A 27,427-nucleotide genomic window follows, 5' to 3' on the forward strand; every position below is an offset into this window, starting at 1 on the left:
GCTGGTGGTTGTAGTCTGTCTGTTTGCCGAGAAAAGTCTTTTCTAGCAGGCTGCTCCTTTTTCTCTTTCCTTCCCAGACGCGGCTTTATTGCCTCCAGGGGGAATAAACGCAGCGGCTGGTAGAGGAAGCTGGAGATCCCTCTGTCAGGGAGTCGGAGATCGGATGAATATCACACTAAAGCAGCGCCCAACATGTCTGGTGCAGTTTTTTTAAACATTAGAGTAAAAAGAAAAAGAGGTTTTCTACGCACCCAGCTTTTAGTCTGCTGCCTGATACAAGGGAAGGAGCAGAGAATAGACAACAGCATAAAGTTCATGTTCATAGAGCGTGTGCCACGTGGCTCGCCGCAGCCAATCGCAGAGAGGATTCAGTCGTAAACTTTTATTACTCAGCTGTAAATTTCTCCCTTTAACAACCAAGGAATGTTTGCACCCATCTTTTTTCCCCTCGCTTTTTTTTTTCTTTCTCGATTGCACAAAACTAAAAATGGCCACACGATTTGGCTATGGAGAGATGGAGATTTCCCCCAACATATGTCACAGATTGTAGACGTGCGTCAAAAAAAAATATGACAGATCCCCTGGTGGACAAGCTGTATGGCATGATGTAGCCAAAGCCAAACGGGAAATGGGAAATGGGAAATAAAAAGTGTGTGAGTGAGGAAGAAGAAAGGGAGGGGAGACAGAGAGAAGGAAGAGAGACATGAAGAGAGAGAGATGTCTAATTAAACTTCAATTAGCGAAACTATACCTCCATATTAGGGCCTCTTTCTTTCTGACTGATTCTCAGGCTGGAATACAAGTACAAGTGAGCAGATATCAGGTTCCACTGATGCTCCAGCTACATGCGTAATATGGAGATTATGTCAAACTGAACTGAAGTGGCCGGAGGGTTTCGTCGTTATTTAAACTTGAAAAGCAGGAAAGGTGGAGTTTTAGCCTACAGTGAACACACACACACACACACACACACACAACATTAGCTACCTGCCAAGCAAAACATACAATGTAAATCTAGTTCAAACTTTCAACAGGATCTATATGAGTATAAAACAAACACAGAGAGAAGGAAGAAATTACGCATTTGAAAATACGGACTTTTTATAAATAAGGAGGCGGCCACTGGGTTTACAACAAATTGTCTTCAACAAAAATATTGCATTGAAATATATCTTAAAAAAAAATGAGGAAGATAATTCAAGATGCAGAGGACAATAGAGGAGAAATCATTTCATTTTGAGCCCAACACGCAGGTTTTTATCTCATAATTCCCACTAGATCAATGCCTCTTGCTTTTTTATAAAGAAAAAATATGGCATAAAATATGCCAGAATAAAATAAATTGCCTACAAACCAAATAATCAAAGAAATGTTGAGTTACATACTTGGATGAGCGGTGCATCTTGTCCTTGCAGGCCGTGATCTCCACACTGAGCCTCGGCACACAAGAGACAAAAGATGCAGACCCATCCGAGCCGTGCCTTTACACCGCCAATAAAAGTTTACAACAGGTACACTAAACTTTATTGGTAACGTCAACCCTGTGGTAAAAGTACTAACACACACAGTGGTGCAGAATAGCTGCGACTTGGGAACACATCCGGATTTTTCTAAAGACTACACGCACGTAAATAGAGAAATAAACACCCTGGATGAAAAGGCTGCGTCTTTACGCACCATTGTTTCATTCAGGGAAAATAAAATACAAGTCACAATTAAGGAGGTAAAAAAAAAACCTGAACTGAAGATCTGCAAGATTGCTTTTGTGGTATCAGCTTGGACTTGTGTTGAGGAAAAAAATAGGGATATTAAAAAGTAGTTTGCAAGCAATCTACCATTTTTTACACAAATCAAATGCAATCGAAAAGCCTGCATGTGAAACTGTGCTTTCGTTTCGATTTCATTCGTTAGGCTGCACTGACTTTCCCAGTAATAATACTAATAAATATTAAATATAATATAATAATAAATATTGCTCTTTAATGTTTATCAGTAAGTTCGTTTTCCTTAAATTAAATAAATACAATTATTAAGAAACAACTGTTAATTGAAAGAAATCTGCAGCTTTGCTTATTTTTTTCTGTCTAAAAAAAGGCCCTAATTTTCCAAATCTCTTAATCTACCTTCAAGCTAAAAAAATAAAACATTTTTGAATTAAAGTTCAAGACCTAATAACTAAATATTATTCCCTTTAAGGAATAACAGTCTCCTATAGCAGTCACACCTTACAGTAGTCTGCACGGTGGAGTATTTGCATGCACAGTTTCTCATATACACATCGAATGGATCACCTCAGCTTATTCAAATAGTCTGTAACTGAGAGGATAAAAAAGCAGACAGACACACCAGGAGTTTTGAATAATTTAGCTGCACGACACTGAAACAACTACACTTAAAGAGGGCACTGGTAGTTTTAATAATACATTAAAGTTGTAATTAAATAATAATAAAAAAAGTCTGTTATTGGCCTTTTAAATTAAAAATACAGCTCGTCTTTCAGTGAAATGTGGGTGGAATAATGTTGCCAACAGTGAGTGGAATAAGAGGAGATCAAATTACATGATTTGAAATAGAAGGATCAGATTTTTATCAAAATAAACGAGCGACTATTTTATTTGGCAAACACTTCAAGTGACCTACATTGGCTGCACCGGTGCTTTGTGCTACTTCAATGACACTCTGATTTCATGTTAACTGCTCATTTCCTCCTTTTATTCTAAACCGACCATCATAAAAGCAGCAGCAGCTGGACAGGAGAGAGGAGAGGAGAGGAGAGGAGATGAGAGGAGGAGACACAAGGTGTTAGGTTAGACTACCTGCACTTGGCCTCTTTGATTTTCTTTTTGTCTGCATGGACACCCAAGTTTTTCACACAACACCTTGCTATATGGTATAGACGGATAAATAAAGCCTCCCTCATGCTTTGCACATTATTTAGTCTGATTATTATTAACATCACGCCAGATGTTTGTTCATCTCATCTCAAACAGCCATTATTCATCCCCAAGATTCATTAAGGAAAGCTTTCGCATCCTCCCTGAAGAGAGGAAGTTTCTTATTAAGAGGATGAATCAAAACACGACTCAGTCTTTAGGAGAGGACGCACGCTGTGAATGGGACTCGCAATCTTTTTCCTTAAAAGGTAAAGGGGATACGTCTGCAAACGCAAGTCTGGCGTTTTTTTTTCTATTTTTTTTATTTATTTTTTTATTTAATCGAATAAGTTGGAAAGTTTAAATTAGGCAAACTTTTAGTCAAGAGGCTATATTGCGCCTCCTCCTCTTCCTCCCTGCTGCTGCTGCTGCAGCCAGTAAATGTGTGATGTGAGCGTATATGGGCTGAAAAATCAAAGCATCATCAGAAACAACATTGTTGCACGTTTAACCATTTCCTTCTTTGAACTGTTTGTATCAAATTACATCCGGATATGAAAAACCGAGGCTCTGCAGCAATCTCAAAGTTTATAACTCGAGAGAAAAGCAGAATATGTACACTGCATATTGACATATGCATGCATGCATGTATGCACCTCATTTTATGTGTGTGTGTGTGGGAGGATGGGGGGCTGTAATATCAATAAAAATACAGAAATGATTGTGAGCCATCTTGTTTATTCGTGATTTTACATCAACAATGGCAGCGTTGGGGTGGGGAGGACACACAATTCCGTCTTTCACAGGAGAAAACACCAGGAAACGAGCATATTGTTAACATCAATATATAACAAGACATACATAAAGATTATATTCAGTGCAAAAACAACTACGCTATGTCACCAGCACATTGAAAATAAAAATTCCCTTTAACTTTTTAAAATCCTTGTAATTGTAGCAGGTATTTATCATACACATGTTTAAAATGTGCGTTATAGGCAGTTTTAGTTGTTGGGGAAATATATATATAGCTTGCAATCGAGATTCAGAGCGATGCCACATAGTAGAGGAATTATAGAAATCCAGCAAAAAAGGCAAAGCTCTGAGTTTATAGGTAGTGCCGTGGTACAATCTCAACATTGTTTGCTTGGCTTTGAGCTAATTGTCTTCCCAAGACTCACAAATTGTCTTCAACAAAGTGTATAACTGTATAATCGGGTAAATGCTACATATACATAACTTAATAATATAAGGTTGATAATAGAACACTTTTTTTAAAAATTAAAACCATATGAAATCTCTATATTCAGAAATCTCTATTGCAATTCCCCCAGGTTTAGGTAGCATCAAAGGATTTCAAACGATTGCATTTCCCTGGTAATCCTAGAAAAAAGATGTCTGAGGAGCTAAATGGCTATCTTTGTCTATGGCCATTCACATGAAAACGAGTAAAACAGTAACAGTAACAATTAGAGTAATAAAACGTGTGGACTTCTACACACATGGCCGTTTTCTATAGCCGGTGTAACTGCTGCGATGATGTCTGAACACTTAATACTAAAGTTATAGGCCTACATTTTTCGCTTACAATTTCTGAAATGACGTTTTTAAATGTAGGCTATAAACTATTTACAACACAGGTCGGCGTTGGTCATGTTTTGATCTTATTTGGCTATGCTTTTTCATATTATTATTATTATTATTATTATTATTATTAATAAATGCAAATTTTGAAAAAAAAGGCATTTTCCATCTATAACATGCTTTTTTTTGCTGACCCTTTTTTTGTTTTTGCAAGGGCAAAATTTCTATGAAATAAAAAATGTGCTACAAGCTGTGTGTAGCTTTCTATACTGGAAAAAATCCCAAATTATGTTAGAGGATAAGTGAGAATTTTGTCTATTTATGATAAGCAATATGAGAGGGATTCCTGTTTCCCTCTTGACAAAATGAAAGGATGGTCATAAAGTTGACGCTCTCTCTGCCTTCCTTGTTACTCTTCGTCTGTTTATGGGGGCCTCTCTTTTTTTTCTTCTTCTCTTTTTTCAGCCATATAACCATAAAAAGGGACCATAAAAATCACTCCTTGGTCTCTTCTTTCTCTTCCGCTTCTTTCTCCTCTTGCTCTGCCTCTGCCTCTTCCACTTCACCGTCCTCGTTGGCCTCTTCCTCGGCCTCGGCTTCGGCCTCTCCCCTCTGACCCGGAAACTTGTCTTTGTTGTTCTCTTTTTTCCACTTCATCCTCCTGTTCTGAAACCAAATCTTCACCTGTCGCTCGGTGAGGCTCAGCGCGTGCGACACCTCGATCCTCCTCTTGCGCGTCAGGTAAGGGTTGAAGAGAAACTCCTTCTCCAGTTCAAGAGTTTGGTAACGACTGTAGGTTTGCCTCCCGTTCCGTCTTCCTGGGGCTTGAATGAAATAAAGCCAGATTATTAGCTGGACTGACCCTCCATAATAAAAAAAAAAAAAAAAAAGAAAACGCTCAGATGACTTATAATTAATTCAACATTTGCTTCTTTCACCCTTCAGCATGAATACTAATCAGCTCCTTCACATCCACTCATACAGAGCTCTATAATTTAAAGTGTGATATTGGTAAATATATTAGCAAATAAGAATATGGGATTTCTAAAAAAAAAAAGGTATAATTTTCACTCATGTTTTATACCATTTACAGATCTGTTGTGCAGGAGCTGCGACTGTGACACTTCCTCTAAAGAGTTTACTGGGTGAGTGTGAGAAAAATACTGTTTTTATATATAGAAAATGGCTAAATAATAATTAATTTGCTGCTAAAGATAAATGTAAATCCAGAGGACAGATGGTAATTTTTTTAATGGGTTATGTATGAATAATTGTGATGTGTTTTGGGTTTTTTTTGTCTGATGGGTCTTACTTGTCTGTCTGTCTGTCTATATGGTAATAGTGTGTCTATTGTATGTGTACTTTTTCTCAAACTGAGCTGGATGCAAAATGAATTTCAGTGCAAACTGACAATAAAGTTGTATCGTATCGTACCGTATCAATTATTAACTAATACATCTATAAATTTAGCAAAAAAATGTCCTAAATTGCAGTTTATTGGTGCTAAATTCCTACAAACAAAATCAATACATGTGTGTTTTAAATTAAAGTATATAAACTATTATATATTATAGTATTAGTATGGTTTTCCTTCACTAGCAACAGGGCCTATATACAAGCCTGGGTGAGATTTTCAGTCACACACACACACATACACACACATACACACATATACACAGTGACACACACATGAGGAAAATGAGAAGAGGAGGGTAAACTATGAGAAAAAGAGAGGATAGATTATAAACTGCATGTGTAACAACAGATGGGGACAGATTATAATGATAAATATCTATGTGAGCAGATAAAAAATGAAGCTTATACACCTGTGTGGAGTTCATGTAGCCTGATAGCCTGAACAGGAATGATCCATGAATGGAGGTATAGGGTAATATCTACAAAAGCCCTTATGATTATGGCTATATGAGTCTGAGAGACACATTGGGGGCCCCATGTGGGTGAAATTACCCCCCAATAAACCCTTTAAACCCAGATTGTGGATAATCTAGGCTACATAGTGGTGTCTCAGCTATAAAACCCTCCTGTCAGTCAGTCTGCATGCTACTGGTGTGTGTGTGGCACTACCACAACCATATTTTAAACTATGACTTATTCATCTTTCCACCACCTCTCCCCTCTCTTAGAGCTTGTGAAATATCTTATGTCAACGATAATTGCCTTCAAAAGAGCCAGTGTCATGAGCTGTGATCGTGCGTTTTTTTTTTTTAAAAGGCACTTTTGAAAAGCAAAAAAATTCAAACTGTCCTGTATGGACATGTGCTGCAGAGTTAAACAGCTGCCTTGCAGTGCAGTATACACAGGTTGAATCTGTCCCATCATGTTCACTAACTTATTTTATAGCTATAGAGACACACTGGAGGTATACTCAAGCATAATAAGCACACACACACATGCGCACACAAACACACACAGCAGTAACATTGGAACGAATATAGGAAATAATGATATAATAATAATGCTGATTCTGACCGTGGGGTCTCATCCAAGGAAACATAAGACTGGGAGAGGTGTTTTGATTTAAGTGGCCTTGTCCTTCTCCGGGGTTAGAGCTGCTCGACGATTTACAGTCTGGGTATTGCGCTAGACTCGCGTCTTGCTGGGTACCATAAAGCGTTTGCCTCGGAAGAGCTTCATATCCATAAAATTTCGTCGCGTCTCCGTGGCAAGCCAGCGCGCAGGGGTTTTGCTGGTATCCCGGGTTGGAGATCCCCGTGGTCCCGTGGTGGAAAAAGTCCTGCACATGATGGGACGGGTGCTGAAAGCCCGGTGGTGCTGCTGCTCCGGGTCCGTAAACCAGCGTGTGGCTGCGGGCGACGCTTTGTGGAAACCTGCAGTCGTAGTAAGTTGGCTCCAGTGACTCTCCGCCTTTGTACTTGGAAAAAAGAGGGTTAACAAAATAGGAGCTCATGTTTAGTTTGCATCAAGCAGAAGGGGCTTTCTTCTGCAGTAGAATATCTTCTCCCTTTAGGATGATGATGTGCAGCCTTTTGTTTAGAGGGGTCCCAACTCTCTCTCTGCAACAGACAGACAGCAGCGCACAGGAGGCAAAGACAAACCGGAACTAGGAGAAAAACGCTGCCCCTTTGGACAATCTACGGCGAGCTCACTCTCTCTGAGCTGCTCCTCTCATCGGATTTCTCTTCACAGTCGTGGTTTTTTATTCCTCCAGGTTTCCTCGCAGGATCATGGCATGTGTGCGTTTGGATATAAGGTTAAAGCTGGCTTGCTCCACACCGGCACAGTCGCTGCTCTTTTTCTTTCTTTCTTTTTTTTTTTTTTTTTTTTTTTTTTTTTTTTTTAGCTTCCCACCGAACCACCCCCACCACAAGCACCCCCCACCCTCCTCCACCCTCCACCCTCCACCCACCCCTTCATCTTCCTACGACCGGTCAGACGTGGGCCCTACGTATATATATCCACCTTGAAGAGAGAAGAGAGCTGCACTAATCATAACCAACAACCAGAGAGGCTTTAAATATGATCCATGTTGTGTTTATTACACAAAAAGGCTTTTGTGTTACACAAGCTGATCAATGGAGTTGTGGAGTGGTTCAAATAGAAAGACACATGGTACATTTCCACTATATATATATATAGAGTCTGACTTTACAGTTGTCTTTGCATGGAGGTTATAAAAGAGGGAAGGTTTCCTCTTTTATAAACGGATAAAGATGTCGTGAGTTGAAGCTTATATGCGCTCATTTCTGCAAAACAGTGGGCCCTATACGTATATATATCCACCTTGAGAGAGAGAGGAGCTGCACTAATCATAACCAACAACCAGAGAGGCTTTAAATATGATCCATGTTGTGTTTATCACACAAAAAGGCTTTTGTTACACAAGCTTATCAATGGAGTTGTGTAGTGGTTAAAATAGAATAGACTATGACACATGGTACATTTCCACTATATATATATTTATATATATACATATATATATATATATATAGAGAGAGAGAGAGAGTCTGACTTTTACAGTTGAGCTTGTTGTCTTTGCATGGAGGTTATAAAAGAAGGGAAGGTTTCCTCTTTTATAAACGGATAAAGATGTTAGGAGTAGCAAGCTTATGCGCTCATTTCTAGAAAACAGTTGCTTTTATGTCACCTTATAGCATTTGTGAAGTTCATGAAAACCCCAAATGTTACATAAACTACTACAAATACACAAGCAAGACAACACTATGACATTACAGTTAAAACAATAGAATAAAGCAAAACATCCTATGGAGTTGTGGAGTAGAAAAGACTATGACACATGGTACATTTCCACTATACTGTATATATAGAGAGTCAGACTTTACAGTTGTTGTCTTTGCATGGAGGTTATAAAAGAGGGAAGGTTTCCTCTTTATAAAAGGATAAAGATGTTATGAGTTAAAAGCTTATATGCTCATTTCTGTTGCTTTTATGAGCAGGAGGAGGTCACCTTATAGCATTTGTGAAGTTCATGAAAACCCCAAATGTTGCATAGACCACTAAATATACACAATACTATGACATACAGTCAAAACAATAGAATAAAGCAAGACATCCTCCTGGTGTAATCGAGTATATAAAGGCCAGGGCGACACACTTTGCACCATGCGCTGTTAAAATACCGACACACGCAAACATAAACACGACCTGTGAATACTGGGTGCCACTAACTGACCCTGTAAAAACCGACGAGGATCAGCAGTAAATCTCCCCACGTGGAGGAGTTCATAAAATTTTACATGGGATGTTTAGCTACACAATGAGCGCGCGGTACAATTCCCAGCTCAATAGTTTGTATGGTGCTCTCTCTCTCTCTCTCCAAATATGCCAGTGTGGTTTTTTGTGGGGTTACTGACGTTTTATACACATCATCGTAAAATATGAAAGGCGCACTGGGCGAATTTATAGACCTTTCACACTCTATAAATATGCAGATTGCCAATCATTGTCGCACATTTCTTGGGGACTTTGAGCTACAGACGTCATAACAGAAACATATAATGATGAAATGAGCAGGTTGCTGTTCTTTCATCAAACTGTGCCAACCTGTTCTCACAATGGAATTATAATTATTACATAATTAAATATAATTTGTTGTCACTATTATTGGGCCTATTAATATTATTATGTTGTTGCATGAAGTGAGTTTTATATATAATGTTGTTGTTTCTGCTGCTATTTATAGTATTGATGTTACTGATGCAATTGTTATTAAAGTCTTTATATATTTAAATATTGTTTCTGGCTGTTCATTAATTGTGCTATTTGCTATTATGTTAAATGTGTGTTTCTTTGTTTTTCCACTTAGGTGGCCCATTTTAATTAAGTTAAATAATAATAATTAATAAAAAACAATAAATCAAAAAAAATAATATTAATCCAGACACAGTTTTCATAGCAATTCAAACACACAATGACGTATTATCCCATCTAAATGCAGATATTATTGCTCTTTGTCAAAACTAAAAACCTGTCTGAGGAAAATGATTATATTTTTAATGGACACACAATGGGTAGCAAAAAGAAAAATAATAATAATAAAAAAAAAAAAAAATACCACAACATCCCAATTAACTCACAAATTTAAGAATATTGGAGCTGTTTTTTTAAAACAAAAAAAATGACAAAAACTAAAATAAAAATGTAACCCACAAGACAAAAGAAAATATATATTTTTTATATTTAAAAAATATATTAAAAATATGTTTATGCACCCACTCTGTGTCGGACACAACAACCAGCTCTCTGCATTCCGGAGCGTTTGCTCTGTGGCCTATTACACTAAATGCGGTGTGTGACCATATCTGTCATTTTGTCATCGATAGGTTACTCTTCATTTTTCAGCCAAGCCACAGAGCTGCAAAGAAAGCCCTTCAAAAACACACAGACTCTGCTCAAAACGTGGACCAACAGCGTCATCTAGTGTCCACATGCGTCCCTAAACCTCAAAGAATCCACCAATCAGAAACAACTGCGATGTGGACAGAAAAGGGTCTCCCCATTTGTCCAAAACCGTGTATGTATCACGTCTATTTTAATATAAATAAAGCAGAGTAAAATAAGCTGTTTGCCACCACATCTGGAACTACATGCCTCCAATCTCCTTTTGGTTTACAGCACGTTTTCTTGTGCTGGATCTATTTTTCCTGTCTCATATAGGAGATAACAGTGCTCCTGCAGCACTCATATTTATGCTCAATAACTATTGACGTTTTCCCATCTAATTGTAGGCTAATAGCCCACTCATGTGATGAAGTGTGGAGGGGGTTTTGCTCCTGGCCCATCAGGCAAAAAATCCCCTGAACGGTGCGCATGACTCTCCTTTGAAGGAGTCCCACCACCACCGTCCATTAAAACCATAAAGTAATTTAGCCCAGACGTCTAGCCAGTTAGTCGAGTTTGCTTTGTTCGTCTGCATTTGAGACAAACAGCCCGAGCTCCAACAGGGGCTGTAAAACTGGCATTTTTTGTCCGAGCTGGAGCGGAAATGCACTGGATTAGGGGCTTTGAAATCACAGCATCCTGTCCGTATTGTTTGGACACCACAAAAAGGCAATTTAAAGGCCTATCCCAGGAAACAAATGCGAGACTTGGGGAGGAAATTGTCTCTCACTTTTAACACTCAAATGTTTAAATTTAAGCCTCATATTCTTGTGATCGCCCTGTTTACGCCTGTAGAAAACTAGCAATCTGTAAGATTATTTAGAAGGTAAAAGAAAAATACCTCATAGCAGTGGTTAATATTTATAAACGCAAAACTGCACAAATAGTTTTGGGTACTTTAAACACATGTAGGGCATGGAGCAATAAAACAAATGCAGCACATGCCTCATACATTTTTTTTTTTAACCTCTTATAAGAATGTTTTGTGCACAATTTAAGTGAAATATATTGCTGCACATCACCCATATTAGTAAAAATACCTCATAGCAGTGGTTAATATTTATAAACGAATATGCAAAACTGCACAAATAGTTTTGGGTACTTTAAACACATATAAGGCATGGAGCAATAAAACACATGCCTCATGCATTTTTTTTTTTTTTTTTAGCTCTTATAAGAATGTTTTGTGCACAATTTAAGTGAAATATATTGCTGCACATCACCCATATTAGTAAAAACCGTAAACACAACAGCAGAATGAATGATTTGCAGCAAAATCGGTGCGTATTTTTCTTGGAGAAATGCACTCTTCCACACCCAAAACACGCTCATTTGTGTTTATTTGTGCCACATATTCTTAAATACATGCACAACTATAAATGTACGTGTCTGAGGCTTAAAAAAGGCTAATTAAGAGCCCGATTGAAAGCAATGCAAAGCTAAATTAAAACAATGTTGTCTTGAGTCTTTAAATGAGATTTGCGGTTTGCATTTAGGCCTTAGCTGTACTTGGAGGAATGCTCGTCGTGCAAAACATGTTAGGAAGAAATGTGGAGGCATAATTATTTACCAAACATCCATCTGTTTGCAACATGTAGCTATAGTGATCTGGCAAACCCAAATTTCCTGCGGTTTTTAAATCAATTAAAAAGTTAAGTTGATATTGAATGAGATCCTGTTTGTTGGGCCCTCTCTCTGCAGAGCCACAATTACACGATATCCACGTTGGGTCAAATGAATACAGCAAACAAGCACTTATAGTGATTATGTTTATATTTGCAGAGGTCTATATCTACACTCTATAGTTAAACTCGTAAGGCTACAATCAACAACAAAAAAAGGAAAGATGCACAAATTACAGCAACAACTATCACAAAAAATACAAGACAAGTCCGATCGCAGATGTTCTGTTTCTGTACAAAATACTGCACCTGCACAACAACGTACAAAGGAAAGAAAAACATGAAAGAAAAACATTCACATCATAAATTATGGGTTTGTGAAATTCAAAAGAATTCAAGTATTCTCTTTCTTCAGACAGTTGCAACGTGTCCAAACTGCACTTGTATCATTTTCTTTTACAAAAAAAAAACATAAAAGGTATTTCGAAGTGAAAGTAGAATGTAATTATCTCCTTGGAAGTTTTTTTCTTTTTCTTATACTGTGGACACATAAATGTGCACTTGGAAAAAAATACATAATCAGCATCAAGTTAAGGTTAATACAAAAAAAAATCCAACAAAGTGATAAATATGAAGAGGAGAAGAGGTGGATCATGGTGTGTTTTGATGCATCTGTGCTGTCCATGTGACTAGTGGTTATTATGGTTGTTTTTTTGTGACTGTAAGTCCACATTATTGTTCTTTTCTGTCGGTCTTTTCTTTGTTCATTTTCTTCATCTTCATTCGCCGGTTCTGAAACCAGATTTTGACCTGCCTCTCGGTCAGATTCAGGACCCTCGCGACCTCGAATCGGCGGTCCCTTGTTAGGTACATATTGAACAAAAACTCCTTTTCCAACTCGAGAGTCTGGTACTTTGTGTAAGGGCACCTCTTCTTCCTCGTGGAGCGAGCGTGTATCCAATTTGCCACAGGGTTATCTGCAAGTATAAAAACCATAATAAGAATAAAAGGCAGAACATTATGGGGGCAACACTGTGACACATTTTTCAAAACTGAAACAAATGACTGGCACATTTAGAAAAATGTGCCTCTGGATTTACAATTCTGTGGGCTCATGACAAGGTGCTACAATTTTTTTTTTTTTTAAACATACACAAGTTTAGTGTTTTAGCAGATAGTAAACATTTGGAGGGGCAGATTCTCAGCCTCAGACTAATCCAACCCTACACTGATTTGCTTCCTTGTCCCCTTGACTTGTGAGTAACACCGTCGTAAAATACTCAATGCGCTTATTCACTTTATTGGCCCATAAAATGGCCCGTGGTTCAAGCCTTTACAGGTCCGTGGTGGTGAAAGTCCTCCAGTATGTCCCTACATTCCTCAAGTTGGACTGGAAGAGTCATGTGAATTTGTTTTGGAACCCAGAGAGAAGAGAAGAGAGAAACTTTTTCATATGCAACTACATGCATATCATCTCCTCATTAATATTATTATGGTGAATAATGTATTCTACCACTGGGTAGATCAAATAGATACCGAAATGAAGGGCCTAGAATAAAAATAATAATAAATAAAACAGGGCTGAAAGTAGCTTATAGGGGCTGAATGTGCCGTGTGTAATGGCACGGGGTCAAAAATATGGTCGTAAAAATGCATCATAAAGCATTTAACTGATGAATAGGGTTATTTCATATGTCGGTTTTTGGGTAAAAAAAATAAGCACCTTGCATGTTTTTAAACATCAAGGAGCAGCTTTTTCCAAATCCAATTCCTGTAGTCCATGTTTACAACCCTGTCTGGTTTTATAGCCCCAATATTAGCCTGGTGGCGTTTGTCTTTTATACTTCCTAAAGCTTTTCCCCTCCTATAGCAGAAGAGGCGATACTATCTAGGGCTGAGCTGAAAACAGGGAGGATGAAACGCACTTTTACGTATATAGGGCGTTAAAATGCCTCTTAGCAAAAAAGCAAAAACAACCCCAAAGCAAAAAAACTGGTTGTAAAAAAGAATGTATAGGGAGCTTGAACTTACTCGGATCTAGCTCCAGCTTCTCGTCTTTATGCTTCCCTGTAGCCAGCAGCTCCGACTCCTCGGGTGAAGGGATATTATTCTGCTGCTGCGTCTGCTTGTCTCGCATGTCAGTGGATGAGCAGTACAGATAATCCGTGTAGGTCCGTCCAGTGGAGCCGAGGCACTCTGTGGCGGCTCTGTGCTCCTGAAAGGCGTCTGGTTTCAGCCCAAAGTGCCTGCTGCTGCTCGGGTAGCCGTGGAAAGGCACCGCGCCTGATATGGGCTCCAGCCATGAGCGCATATACCTCGAGTCTGTGCCTAAGTGCGGGTTGTGGTGACTGTACGGATGGTAAACCACAGATGACTGGGAGTGCACGGGGGTCCAGGAGGTGGAGAAGACGGGAGGTTTGGGTGCGAAGCTGCAGGAAGGGTAGTCGGAGCACTCCGGCACTAGAGACGTCGTTCGAGGGCCGGCTGCTGGGTGCGAACCGGGAGCCGAGGAGAACCGAGCTGCAGCAAGGACATCCTCTGCTTCATGGTTGATCAAGGAGTCCACATAATAATTACTTATGGGACCCGTGGTCGACATGTCGAAAAGCTTCTTCCCTGACTCTTTTTTACATGCATCCGATTATTATATGGAGTGTATGTGTACTTTTTTATCTAGCCATAGAACAATCAAGGCAGGTAATTATTTCTCAACGCTTTCCCTTGCATGCTATTGGCTGCCTCGCAGACCACGTGATTATATTTACCCCCTCCACACAAAAAATTGTACAGTGGATCAATGCGCCACACTTATCCTGCATGGGATCCTCCAATGCAACATAAATCGGATTAAAGAAGTGGTTTTTTTTGGCTCTTTTTTCTCTGGGATGCATTAGAGGTAACTTCCATAACAAGCATGCTTTCCTTTTTTAAAGCAAACCTTTTTGTGAGTGAGTGAGTGCTGGTGGTGGATCTTTTTCTCTATAGTCGCAGCACAGACCTGCGCACATTACGTCTAAAAGCGAGCAAGGCACTATTTGATGGTGTAATCAATCTCTGTCTGGGCGAAATCCGTAGTGCAATGGGTAGTATTACAGCATTAAAGTGTTTATTGAATCGCCTTTTTATCTTTATCAAAGCAGTTTTGATAAAAGTGACGGCTTTATAACTTCCTTATTTGTTAATAGAGAGAGTGAGGCTTCACAGTGGCTACATATAAACCAGACAGACACACTCAAAATACTGGATCATTGCTGCAGGATACACCAACAATTAAGTTTGCACCGTTTTAACGAGGCTGCAACACACCAACCATTCTCCTAAAAATGGGATCTGCGGAGGAGATAGGAGAGGAGGGGATTCAGATTCTTGACAAGCAGCCCACTACAGAGGGTTATATTCGGCTAGTGACCGTCCATGTTTTTATGCCCCATCAATAAATTTTAACGAGGACCATTTGATTGTTCATAAACGTGTCGTTAATAAGACTGCATCCGAGTTTCCTCGCTCAACATAAAACCACCATCACCACCACCACCACCACTTTATGCATGGGAAACAATTCAAACAGAAAAGGGCCGAAGACAGAAGACTGCAGGGAGGTAAAAAGGTTCGTTAAAGGTCTAACTAGATGAAAGCTTTCAATAACACAGATAATGTTACTGTTGGATCTAATGACAAGACTTTACTGTGATATACTTGTCATTTAGTAGGCTGTGAAACAACCCTGCAGGGCTGCAGCGACACAGCAAATAATACAATACACGATGAAGCAGCTGAGTATAACCGAAGACCATGCATGCAGTGTCACAGGGAACACAAATTAGACTAATTGTGGCATAAATACTGAAAGTTTAATGCACATGTGCAGACTGGATTGGGTCGATAACAACTGGGTGCTGGTGCATTAGGAAATCCTAAAAGCTGCACACGTTATATTTATGGGATGTGGTGACTTTGGTGCAGGAGTGTATTTGTACATTTTTGGAGAAACGGTGATGCTGATGCGTGTTATTGGGGTGACTTTCAATGCTGTGTGTGTGTATGTATGCTTTATCTATGTTTTGGATGTGTATTTATTTTGTGTGATGCAGTATGATGATGTGCGTAATTGCTGTTTTCATGTTGGAAATATGTTTTTACACTACTTTCCTGTGGAAGAAAAAGCTACTTGAATTAAACTATTGCAAACTTAATATAAGAATGTGAAATATATGGATGGATTTAGGCCTTTCAGAAGTGGAATTAAAGTAGTGCAACCACTCTTCACTATGCTGGAATTAACTCCAACTGGATGCACTGTGGTTCCATAAATGACACATAACCGGAAACCAAATTTACAAATAAATCACAATTTACGAGTGATCTTTAGGAAAAATAAAAACAGGAAAAAGCGTTGGCATTTTAAAAAACAAATCTCGCCTTTGTCATCACCCAAGCTACAAGGATCACATGACGTCACTAATTAATCTAGACCAAATTCAATTTAAGTTCAAATGAGTTCTTGTACTTGGAAATTAACTGACATTGATACTCCAATATTGTTTGACGCCGTGACGTAAAAACTAAATGGAATCAGTATAAGTAAGAGCGATGTTTGTCATGGCTGCATGAGTTCAGATTCAACCATGAAATTTAAAAGGCCAGACGCCAGACCTTAACCCGGATCACGCCAAACGGCGTCCTGGTGCGCGCTGATGAATGCGCGTGAGTCTGCGGTTGAGTCAAACATTTCAACACATGTTTACAGAAATGCACAAATGTTTAGTAAATTTAAGTAAGGTAAATTACTTATCTTAAATTAGAGGTGTTTTTAAAGGGGTTTTCTGCAGGTTGAAGGTCTAAATCCGTTTATTCTGCTGCTGCCATTAAAGCAGAATGAAAAAGTGCTCAGAGGCCATTTATTACCATAACATATGGTCATATAAATACATTATATAGCCCGTATCTATGTCCAGAGTAATCCAGTGAATAATCCTTTGTACTGTTTTGGGTGTGCGCCTGTGTTTGTGTGTACGTGTGCATCTGTGTGTATGTATGTATGTGTGTGTGCGTGTGTGTGTGTGTGTGTGTGTGTGTATGCGTGTGTGTGTGTGTGTGTCCATTAATGTCAAGTGAGGATTTTCTTTTTTTCAATGTATCTATTCGAGTCGTTTATCCAGGTTTTTGTTGTGCTTTAATAAAAAAAAAAATTGCATCATTAAATATCAATTTGTTGTTGTTTCTTATTTCCGTTGTTCTTCCTGAACACAAGTGGAGTTGCTACTAGACTATTTAAGATTATACTGCCGAAGACATGTCTCTTTGTTGCATCGCCAAACCATATCGTATTACACGTTTTCACTTCCTCCTCAAAATGTTTACCTACAGAGACACACCGCCTGCTGTAAACAAGAAGGAGTGGTTTGTTTATTTCGTTTTTAACGTATATAATAGAATAGAAAATATATAAAATGTCTACTTTTTGCGTACCAAAGGCAGACATTCGTCTTTGGTGTGCATGCGTAAAAGCTGATGGTGATCCAGTAATCACCAATATATGAAAAGAACGACTATAGAAATGGGTGAATAAAGTAACAGTACAGGTTTAGCAGGAGACAAATGATACGAAACTGTTGGTTTACTTTTACATGGGCTCTATGTTATGTCTATAATCAAGTCCATTTTTATTCATATAGTCCAAAATCAAAAAAAATTACAGTCTGTACAACACACGACGCCATCTGTCCTCAGACTCCCTCTTGGAGCCTACTATCTGTTTCCATCTTCAGGGATGTACTGGTCTGGATTTGTCCTATATACAACTCAAATGCAAAATATAACTCAATTAATGATGATAACATTGATTTAAAGTGATGTTATCATTCCGCTACAGAATACGCCTGGCTCTGACATTTCTCAGTTACAAGATTTTCTATTCATAAAAATGAACAAATACGCACTAGACATATTTAGCAGTATGACGCAGACAGATATAGGCCTATAGGGCTAATGTTCGCACAGTGGACACAGCAGCTTTTACTGAGCAGAACAATGTTTCTGTTTTGGATATAAGATATATAAATATTTATGTGCAGCTTTGAGCGGTTATACTTCAAGTAGATGCCAACAGACAACAACATTAAACAGTGAGACAGTCTGGGTGCATCCGCAGTGCGGAGAGGCTTCATATTCATTTGAAATCATTGGCTAAAAACAAGTACGCCTTTAATTCAATAGCACTGGCACTTTGGTTGGTGTTTGCTTTTCACCTAAATATAGTTGTTAGGGTAAAAATGCAAAGAAAGATACCTATTGAATAAGGCAGCTTCAATTAAGATCAATCTGTCCGCAGTTTAAACAACAAAACCAAAATCTTCACAGTATAAAAAGGGTGAATGGCAGATTACGACAGGCTGCAAATTAGTCTCAATGTTCTTATTATTATAATAATAATAAAAACAAACCAGATCAAATAACTTCCTGTGCATATTATCTAATTAAAGATGATCCATCATCATTGTCAAAAGGAGTCTGTTTGTTTTCACCTCCATCACCACAATCACTTCGTATCATTGCTGGCTGGATGAATAACAAACAAACAAAGTATGCGTTGCAACATGGCTTTCTTTCATCAGACACGCACCGTTGCATCTACTGGCTGTGTCTGTGTGATTGACAGGGCGAAAGCACATGATCTATTCTGTCAATAATGAAGATATTAAATGTAATCTCGTCCAAAAAAAATAGTCAAAAATAAGAAGACATTTGATCATGAACCTCCAGAACAAACAGGCCTCTCTCTCTCACACACACACGCACAGTGCAGTCTATACATAGGCAACATTTGGGCCATTTTATACGCGCTTAAACTCTGCAATGTTGAAAATTCATAAATTCAAAAGTGCATATTATGATATATTTATAACGACCCATGTACTAAACAGAAAGAACCGCACAAACAAACAAAAGTTAGTGTGTGTTCAGAGATGCCACAAAATTATCCGTATTACCCAAAACTGTATTACAGTGTTCTCTATCCAAGATAACCGCTGTGCGTATTACAGTTTCATCCAAACACGACTGATAAATTCTCCTTTCAGACTGTCACAAAAGCATTTTTAAATCAAAACTATTGATGAAATCCCTCCGTTTTTCAGCTGAGACATATTGCTGATCAATACAGATATTCTATATATATGTATATATATGTATATCCTCTGATATACAGTACATTTTGCAAAATCGTGTCCTACAGAACAGTTTTTCTTGGTTAAAAAAGGCGTAGTAATGATAATGATCACGATCCCTTGAATTAAAAAAACGCTATTTGTGGCATTTTTGTGCGTAAACAGCTTAGTTGAAACCAAACCACGCAATGCGGATAGGAATATTCTCAATTATTAATTGCCATTAAAAAAATAAAAAATAAAAAGTGAGTTTTATGTCGCCAACAATGTTCAAAATAATAAAAAGGTTAACATTTTCCAATGAAAGAAAGTTAACGTCCCTCGTCTTCTGAATTATACTATAACTTGATAAATAAATAAAGCACGAGGAGCTCATTTCCCATATAAATCTCACAAGAAAAGTTAATAATGTATGTCAAAAAAAGAAGAAAAAAGAGGAAGAAGAAGGAAAGCATATTTGGTTCATGTCTGATCATGCCAGTGGCAGTAACCCATCTTCAGCTGTCCCAAGGAAGTGGCTGACTAAAGCCTTCAGTTAACTGTGCGCCCACTACAAAGTGAAATAAATTGCTTTATGTGTATATGGTTTTAGGGTTGAATCTGTGCAGCTCTCGGGGCTGTTTCCAGCGCTGTAAAGTCTTTGTGAGTGATGCATTCCTGGAGAAGACACTCATTCACTGAGCTGAATGAAAGTGACTTTGGATTCCAGACTGTCTCTTCCAGTTGCACTACCGCCAAAAGGAAGGGGGGCTGAGAAAACAAGGGGAAATAGTGACCAGGATAAACACTGGAAAGATGCTGACTGCACCACAAGAACAGACGCTTCCATAAATATGTTATTGTGCTTCTTTTAGATAAAGTCATCACTTTCCTGACTGTTATTGTCCTGTATGGCCTATATTAATTCCCCTTTAGGTAATAAGTATATCAATAATGTCAGTAATCAAACTGATGACTGGATTAGGCCTATACTTGTGATGGTTAGTGACTCACTTTCGTGCTATACCAAAATAAATATATGTGCCAGCAATACGTCTATAATAACTGTGTGCTATTGAAGTTTAACTCCAAACTATTCAATAAAACAAGAATATAAGAGTAATCAAATAATGATATGGATATACCAGTTAAGATATTTAATAAGCAAAAATAAAAATAGTGACCAGGATAAACACTGGAAAGATGCTGACTGAGCCACAAGAACAGACGGTTCCATAAATACCTTATTGTGCTTCTTTTAAGATAAACTCATCACTTTGCTGACTGTTATTGGCCTATATTAATTTCCCCTTTGCATAATAGGTATATCAATAATGTTAGTAAACAAACTGATGACTGGTTTAGGCTGGATTAAATAAAGTTATAGGCCTATACTTGTGATGGTTAGTGACTCACTTTCGTGCTATACCGAAATATATATATATGTGCCAGCAATACGTCTAATAACTCTGTGCTATTGAAGTTTAAATCCAAACTATTGCAATAAAACAAGAGTATAAGAGCAACCAAATAATGATGTGAAGATATGAGGTAAGATATTTAATAAGAAAAAAAAAATAATTCGCAGGAATTTCTCTGGAAAAAAAATAGGCCTCAATTAACAAAATGTGACTTCTAATGAGATGATTGCTGTCACGAGTGTCAGTGTTAAGTTGTTGTTATGTGTGTCGAAGTTTGTGGAAAACATTCAACTTTCATTTTAAGAATTATTTCAGATCATATAGTATCATATCTATTTTAATATTAGGCCACTTCGCAGTATAAAACTTTGCAGCAAATCGGAAATTGGGATTGAACGGCATTTTGGAATAATACATTTCAAGCAGCAGTGTGTTAGCATTTACAAGAACAAGACTTATGCTCATATAAGATTATGGAAATGTCCCCACGCATCCATTTCCTGTTACAGATTAATTTGTCAATTTGTCAGATAAATGAATGAGTACAATATGTTACATCTATCCTATCCATCTATCTGGTAACTATCTATCCATCCAGATTGAGCTCATCATAAAGCAGCTGAAACCACTAAACCTAAGCAGACAGTCAGTGATGACAGATGCAATATAAGGCAGTCTAAAACTTTACCCCATGTTGTTTACAACCTATTCTCCTCCTGAGAGCCTCAGAAGGTTTTACAGCCCGCCACAAAAATAACAGCAAAGAAAGAAAAAACGTCTCTGTCCAAGGTATTGCAGCCCCAGTTCATTTACAATGCCATTTGCCTGGACCTGGGTGACTATAGGGGGTAATTCAGCGGAAATTGTGCCCTTGATGAAGACGAACTGACGTAATCAAGGCAGTTTCTTGTTGCCGAGCCAGGAAGCCAACCCCAACAACATGAAACTACCTAAACCACGCTTCAGCTTCGCGCAAAAGGGGTTAAAAATCCAAGGAAAAAGGACAATGCATGCAAAAAAGCCAAGAGAGGATTAACACTATTCAGCACAAAGAGAGAAAAGGCGAGTACCAGCACAATAAAACACAACATAATCCACTATATAGCTTAAAATGAAGCTACTTTCTAATCACTGCCTGTAGACAACTTCTAGCATCAATTGTTTGCTCATAAAAAAAATAAAAAAAATCAGACTTAATATGCTATTGTTCTTATTCCATCACCAGCATTGCACAGCCATTTATTCAGCTGTTCCAAATAAGCTTAAAAAATCAGTCAGCAATTAGACACATAAAGCAAAAATATTCAACCACCAGCAGCATTTTGATCGCAGTGAAATAAGAGAAGAAAGAAATGAGCAGCACGCTCTTTGATCACCAACAACTTATAAACTATCGACGTGTGCAGGCGTGCACCAGGCGTGCCACAAGAGCTGTCAAGCAAGCTCCCTCTCTGACAGATGTTGCATACTTTTCCAAAACAGGAAATAAATTGATTACGTAAAAAAAAAAAGAAAAAAAAAAAGGGTCCTACCTTCAGTCGCCTCCTGCAGACGCCTTCCTTCCACCGGTGCGTTTAGTTATCCACGTGTTTGCCACTGATGCCCATGTTGTTATTATTGTTCCTGCAGCTCCAGTCGCGGTATATAGCTGTCCCTTTTTTTTATCCACCATCTTTTCTTATCTCCTGCTCCCATGCATGAAGCTCCATTATCCCTGGGCGGTGGATGGTAGGCGGATTGCTCCTTCCAGCCCAGCAGCCTCGGCTGGATCCTTGCACATTGCGGTCTCTCTGCTGTGGATTAGCCCTCCTCCACATACACACACCTTTAAACGCATCTTTACTGCTGCAGCACATTATATTTGCAGATCATAAAATCCACCCCCAACGCTTTCCAGGGCGAACCTGACATTAGAATTTTATGACCTTGACTTACTGTGGTCACCTGGATAATATTTAAATCAACGTTATGGTCTCTCACTTCTATTAAAACTGCCATGATCTACTTCTTCTCTCATCCTGCAGTGTCTCTCTCCCTCCCTTCTCATTTGCACCACTATGCCAGAAAGGAAGGACAAAGTTGCTAATACCTTTTTTCCCATTTTCCCCCTCCTTTTTTTTTTTTTTAATTGTTTTTTTGGAATCGTTTGCCATGACTATGGCTTAATATCGTCTCGTGCATGCACATTAAACGCTTGCACGAAGCAACAGACTATACCAAACGAAGAAGCTGCACAAAGTGGCAAAACATTCATTATATAGCTCAGCAAAGTAAAAAAAAAAAAAAAACTGCTTGCATGCCATGAGTTTATTTATAGACTACTTTGAGATTGCCTCCTCCTTCCGTTTGCTTCATGTTATAGTATAATTATCATTGCAAAGGTAATGGCATCTCACTGTTCCAACGCAAGTGTTCACCTGGAGGCGTTTTTATAGTTCATATAGGAAGGCACGACGTGTGTATGTGTGTGTGCAGAAAGAAAAATTTGATAATGAGTGAATGTATTACTAGATGACACATGCATGTCTGTCTGTATCTGTAATATGTGTGGGTGTGTGTGTGGGTGTGTATGTGTATGTCTGTGTAAATGTCTTCAGGAATAGTTATAAACTGCACTGTGCCCTCTTTCTCGGCTCTCCCTGCTGAGCTTCTTGAGCTTCATGCGTCTGTTTTGGAACCAGATCTTGACCTGTCTGTCGGTCAGGTTGATACTCCGACTGATCTCCAGGCGGCGCTCCCGAGACAGATACATGTTGAACAAGAACTCCTTCTCCAGCTCCAGCGTCTGGTGCTTTGTGTAGGGACACCGCTTCTTCCTTCCACTTTTGGCTTTTAACCAGCTTCCCGTTGTCTTTTCCGCGGATAAATCATCTACAAGCGAGAGAGAAGACAAACAATGAGCAACAGTGGCCAAAAATCCAGACATTTTTGTGTGCAGAGATCACATGCAGCTCTATAAATAAACATCCATCAATGCACTCGATGCCAGATATGTACACGCCCAAATCACACACACACACACATTCAACAGCAGCTCATCTGAAATCAAAATGAGTTGTTTAGAAAGAACAGATTTACCTGGGTGTGGTGGACTCTCTCCGTGACTCTCACTTGAATAAATGAACATTGGATGCCGAACATCCCACCTTTCTTTTTGCTACAACTCCCACTCCTGCTTGCAAATTGCTTTTGTGTGGTGTACAGCTATAATTAGATCAAATCAAACCGGGGTGTGTAAGCACTTCTTTTGTCTCTGTTGGACCTCAGACTCCCATAAAATGTTATTACCTTTTGCACGCCGGAGCCAAATGAAAATTGGTTTTTTTGGGGGGGTTCATCCTAAAAAAAAAAAAAAAGGAAGTCTCTGTAGCATAATACTAGATTTATAAAAAAAAAATGAAAAAATAAAGACAATGAAACATGTCTGTGATAGCAAGGGAAAACACACTGCTGCACATTCAGTTAATTTCTTGATTAGGTTGCAGACTCTAGGGAATAACGCCTAACACACACACTCTCAAACTCTCACACACACACACACACACACACACATACACACACACACTCTCAAACTCACACACACACACAATGTAGGTTACAGTAATAATTACCCTAATGTGAACACTCAGTGTGTGGCCCCACATTTAATCATTACCAAAACATTTAATTCAGTAATATGGGATTAACAGGACACACACACACACACACACGCACAAACACACACGCGCTCAAATAGATGGTCACATTGCCTGGCTATATCCTCTTAATTAAATTAAAATAATATAAAACGAGCTTGTTGGTCGTCATGTATGAAGCTAAATCAATAAATAACACAATAAACTGAAGCTAATAAGAGCTAAAGACAAACGGCAGAAGGATTTGCAATATTTTAGCTTCCATCAATTTACCAGGGGCGTAACTATAACAACAATAAGTATTATTATTATTATTATTATTATTATATGTGGGTGTTTAAAATATGATCAACCTTTTGTTACAGTTTAATAAAAATTCTGTTTAAACCGTTAATTTACTGAATTTGTGTCAAACGGATACATTCGGTTTATTTGTTATTAACTGGTAGAATAAAGGAAAAAATATTATGACTACTCAGACGTGGACTTTCACTTTAAATAATGTTGCAAAAAACTGCACTGAATTATCCTGAATTATCGTTGCATCGACGCAGAAAAGTGCAAATGTATTTATGATAAATAGAATAGTGAGAAATGTTCCCTGAGGGTTTTGTAATAAGCCAGGGCATCGTGACAAAAAAAGGTTTTCAACTGTGGTGCAAAAAGAATTTGAAGTTGGCTTGATACCAGGCATTTTGAGGCGTAAAATGGTGCTGTTAGAAACGGTTACGTCTCACAATGCAAATGACCCATGCAAAAAGAGAAAGAGAGTGCAGTGATATGTGTGGGTATGTGTGTGTGAGAGTGTTTATTTCAATGATAACTGCCCATCTCACATTCTCACATTAATGGAAAGGTGTTAAATGCCACAGGCACTATAACCCCTGCTAGGCGAAGGCTGTCAAATGCCCATACAGCCTCATAAGACTGCGATCAAACATAAGTCTGCATTATTGGGCCATGACACAGCGTGCACGAATAACAGTTAATGCACGTGTGGAATATACTACAAATTAATGTTAATGTTTCATAAGAAACGCAGAGAATAGTGTGTACAAATGATGCCACATGCAGACTAACATGTGATTTGACAGTATATACTGCCAGTGACAGAATGGACATTATCATTGCACTTTAATGCCAGAGCCTGGAACACAATCACACACAATCGTGTGGTCACCGTATATTATGACACAGATGTGACAGAAACTAGTGCTGAAAACAAACAAACTACAGACCCAAAGAATATATAATAAAGCTGACTGGGCTTATAAGTCATACATTTGTATATATTGCAATGAGTATTAAGAAGAAAATGGATATGAAAAATTAAAAATGGAGGAAAGCTGTCACTGAGCATTGCACGTTTCGGCTTCCATAATAAATTGCAGCACTATGTTGTTGTTTATCCAAATCTATTTCACTCATGGTAAACACCAATGCAACCTTGTTTTCCAAAAAGAACATTCGTGAATTTCTTTCTGCAGATGTGTGTATGTTATGCATGAATGTGTGTCAAGTGGGGAGGAAGAGGAGGAGGAGGAGGAGGAGGAAGAGGGGGGTAAAAAGTCTACCTTTTAATTCCCCGTCCGAGTTATCTGAACAGCTGTCACTCTTGGCCTTCTCTTCCTTCCTGCTCTGACTCCTCTCATCTGTCTTTGCGACCTCTCTCGCTGTCTCCTTGCTGCAACTTATTGTCGATTCTGATGCTGATTCAACAGATGTCGCCAAGTGGGTCAGAGAGAAGCCGGAGGGAAACTCGTGGTGCTCTTGCTGCTGCTGCTGCAGCGGCCTCTCTCCGCGGTACACCTGGAGGAAACATCCGCTGGACGAGGCGCTCTGCTCGGCCGCCCTGCAGCTATTGTTGTCTCCGAGCCGGATGTAAGTGGCCGACTCTGTTGTCTGTTGTTTCCCCTTATTGCTGTCATCCTGATCCTGATAGAGGCAACAAAACGCCTCCTCTTTGACGTTGCCCGCTGGAAACGAGGAGCAGGGTTGTAAACACTGCTGGGCAACAGGTTGTTCGTCCCTAGTACTGCTTTTGGAGCCTGCAGGAGTCCATGTGGCCAGCTGTGTTGACAGGTAGGGCGCATCCTGGAAGCTGCTCGGAGGAAGAAGAAGCTCGTCTCTTTTGGAGAGTGGAGATGGTCCAACCTTCCCAATGTTTCTCATCACTGAATATCCGTACTCTGCAGCTGCAGATGTGTGGAGGTACATCCCGGGGTTGCTGGAATAACCCTCACCCCTGAAGGAGGAAGATGATCCTCCCATTAAGGAATCCATGAGGAAGTTATTCGGACATGACATTTTTTTGCATTTGGCAACAACACAGTATAATCGCTTTGGTGTGTTCTCCACTCACTGGTCTGGACTATACTATGGGATTCCTCCAGGAGAATAAGGACAGTAGGATGCTGACATCTTTTTGGAGAGGAGGGGGGTGCAAAAAAAAAAAAATATCAGTAACATCATTATGGATGCTGTGGGAGACATGTCATGTGATTTTTTAAGACCAATAGCGGAGTGGAAGTGGCCTTGATGCTCCAGACTGACGTGACGTCAGCGCGGTCAAGTTGGAGAAGCTGGAGGGTTTTTGGTGGAGCAAGAGCGCCACCTAGCGGCCAAAGTGGGGTCAGGACAGTAAGGCCCACAACCAGGGGGAACAAAGGGCGGCGGCTGCAGCAGCGTTTTTTTAAAAGGCACTTACTATACGTGGCTTTTTGGGGTGTTTTAATTCGGTTTAAGTTCAGAACTTTTGTGTTTAAATGATTATTAATGCAGGCAATGTGTGATTTTCGTTTCGTTGTGGAGAACAAGCGACGTGGAAGTGAAGCGAATCGACGAGCTGCCATGAGACATAAGAGTGCATTTTAGTGTCTGTTCTTTTTGTTTGTTTTCATCGATTTGTCGGTGCCACAGATTTATAGTAAGGTAAGCTGTACGCAGGTGCGTTATCCAAAAAGAAAATCTGAAGAGAAATGCTTAAAAAAACTTCTTTATGAATTTGAAACAGAAAAAAAATCGTCAAATTGCAGACGAGGGTTTAACCCTTGATGTTGTGGAGTAGCATACAAATTAAAAGGTTCGCTTTTGCATTTGACCTGCTAAATTTAACATTGTGATGCCTTCTGAAATGACATCCTTTTGTAGATTTACAGTAACACATTTCATGCATTATTTACGAAAACCTTTTCTCTTTATCTTTTATTTTGACCCTCAGATTATTAATTTACATTTTTCTTGAAATAACTTACTACTCCAACAGAA

At 38.9% G+C, this 27,427-nt stretch overlaps 3 protein-coding genes across 4 annotated transcripts; all 3 read right to left on the minus strand.

Annotated features, from left to right (window-relative positions):
* Positions 1 to 10: 10 nt before the first annotated feature.
* hoxc10a (homeobox C10a) lies at positions 11 to 26,597 on the minus strand. 2 transcript variants are annotated; one of them, XR_005207285.1, is made up of 3 exons: positions 25,735 to 26,597; positions 22,058 to 23,396; positions 11 to 141 (listed from the first exon to the last, which is right to left on the minus strand). XR_005207285.1 is itself a non-coding variant. In XM_037772977.1 (2 exons), the coding sequence occupies exons 1-2, from the start codon at positions 26,465 to 26,467 to the stop codon at positions 23,119 to 23,121; spliced, it is 1,011 nt and encodes a 336-aa protein (XP_037628905.1). In that variant the 5' UTR covers positions 26,468 to 26,597; the 3' UTR covers positions 21,789 to 23,118. The 2 variants fall into 2 exon arrangements, 1 of the variants encoding a protein (XP_037628905.1); XM_037772977.1 differs by lacking the exon at positions 11 to 141 and having other exon boundaries at positions 21,789 to 23,396.
* hoxc8a (homeobox C8a) lies at positions 3,592 to 8,104 on the minus strand. Its single transcript, XM_037772986.1, has 2 exons — positions 6,948 to 8,104; positions 3,592 to 5,281 (listed from the first exon to the last, which is right to left on the minus strand). The coding sequence occupies exons 1-2, from the start codon at positions 7,384 to 7,386 to the stop codon at positions 4,953 to 4,955; spliced, it is 768 nt and encodes a 255-aa protein (XP_037628914.1). The 5' UTR covers positions 7,387 to 8,104; the 3' UTR covers positions 3,592 to 4,952.
* On the minus strand, positions 12,093 to 14,739 carry hoxc9a (homeobox C9a). Its single transcript, XM_037772985.1, has 2 exons — positions 13,991 to 14,739; positions 12,093 to 12,936 (listed from the first exon to the last, which is right to left on the minus strand). Exons 1-2 carry the CDS (start codon positions 14,556 to 14,558, stop codon positions 12,692 to 12,694), a joined length of 813 nt encoding a protein of 270 aa, XP_037628913.1. The 5' UTR covers positions 14,559 to 14,739; the 3' UTR covers positions 12,093 to 12,691.
* Positions 26,598 to 27,427: the final 830 nt, after the last annotated feature.

This window comes from Sebastes umbrosus, chromosome 6, assembly GCF_015220745.1.
Source record: "Sebastes umbrosus isolate fSebUmb1 chromosome 6, fSebUmb1.pri, whole genome shotgun sequence".
Lineage (NCBI taxonomy): Eukaryota > Metazoa > Chordata > Actinopteri > Perciformes > Sebastidae > Sebastes > Sebastes umbrosus.

What these genes read in the sequence shown, in the direction of transcription:
- hoxc8a (XM_037772986.1), bottom strand. Translation starts at nt 7,386, where the DNA reads ATGAGCTCCTATTTTGTTAACCCTCTTTTTTCCAAGTACAAAGGCGGA. An exon ending in TCCTTGGATGAGACCCCACG is followed by an intron (nt 5,282 to 6,947) that starts GTCAGAATCAGC and finishes ATTTCATTCAAG; the next exon opens with CCCCAGGAAGACGGAACGGG.
- hoxc9a (XM_037772985.1), bottom strand. Translation starts at nt 14,558, where the DNA reads ATGTCGACCACGGGTCCCATAAGTAATTATTATGTGGACTCCTTGATC. An exon ending in GAAGCTGGAGCTAGATCCGA is followed by an intron (nt 12,937 to 13,990) that starts GTAAGTTCAAGC and finishes TTATACTTGCAG; the next exon opens with ATAACCCTGTGGCAAATTGG.
- hoxc10a (XM_037772977.1), bottom strand. Translation starts at nt 26,467, where the DNA reads ATGTCATGTCCGAATAACTTCCTCATGGATTCCTTAATGGGAGGATCA. An exon ending in CTCGGACGGGGAATTAAAAG is followed by an intron (nt 23,397 to 25,734) that starts GTAGACTTTTTA and finishes TCTCGCTTGTAG; the next exon opens with ATGATTTATCCGCGGAAAAG.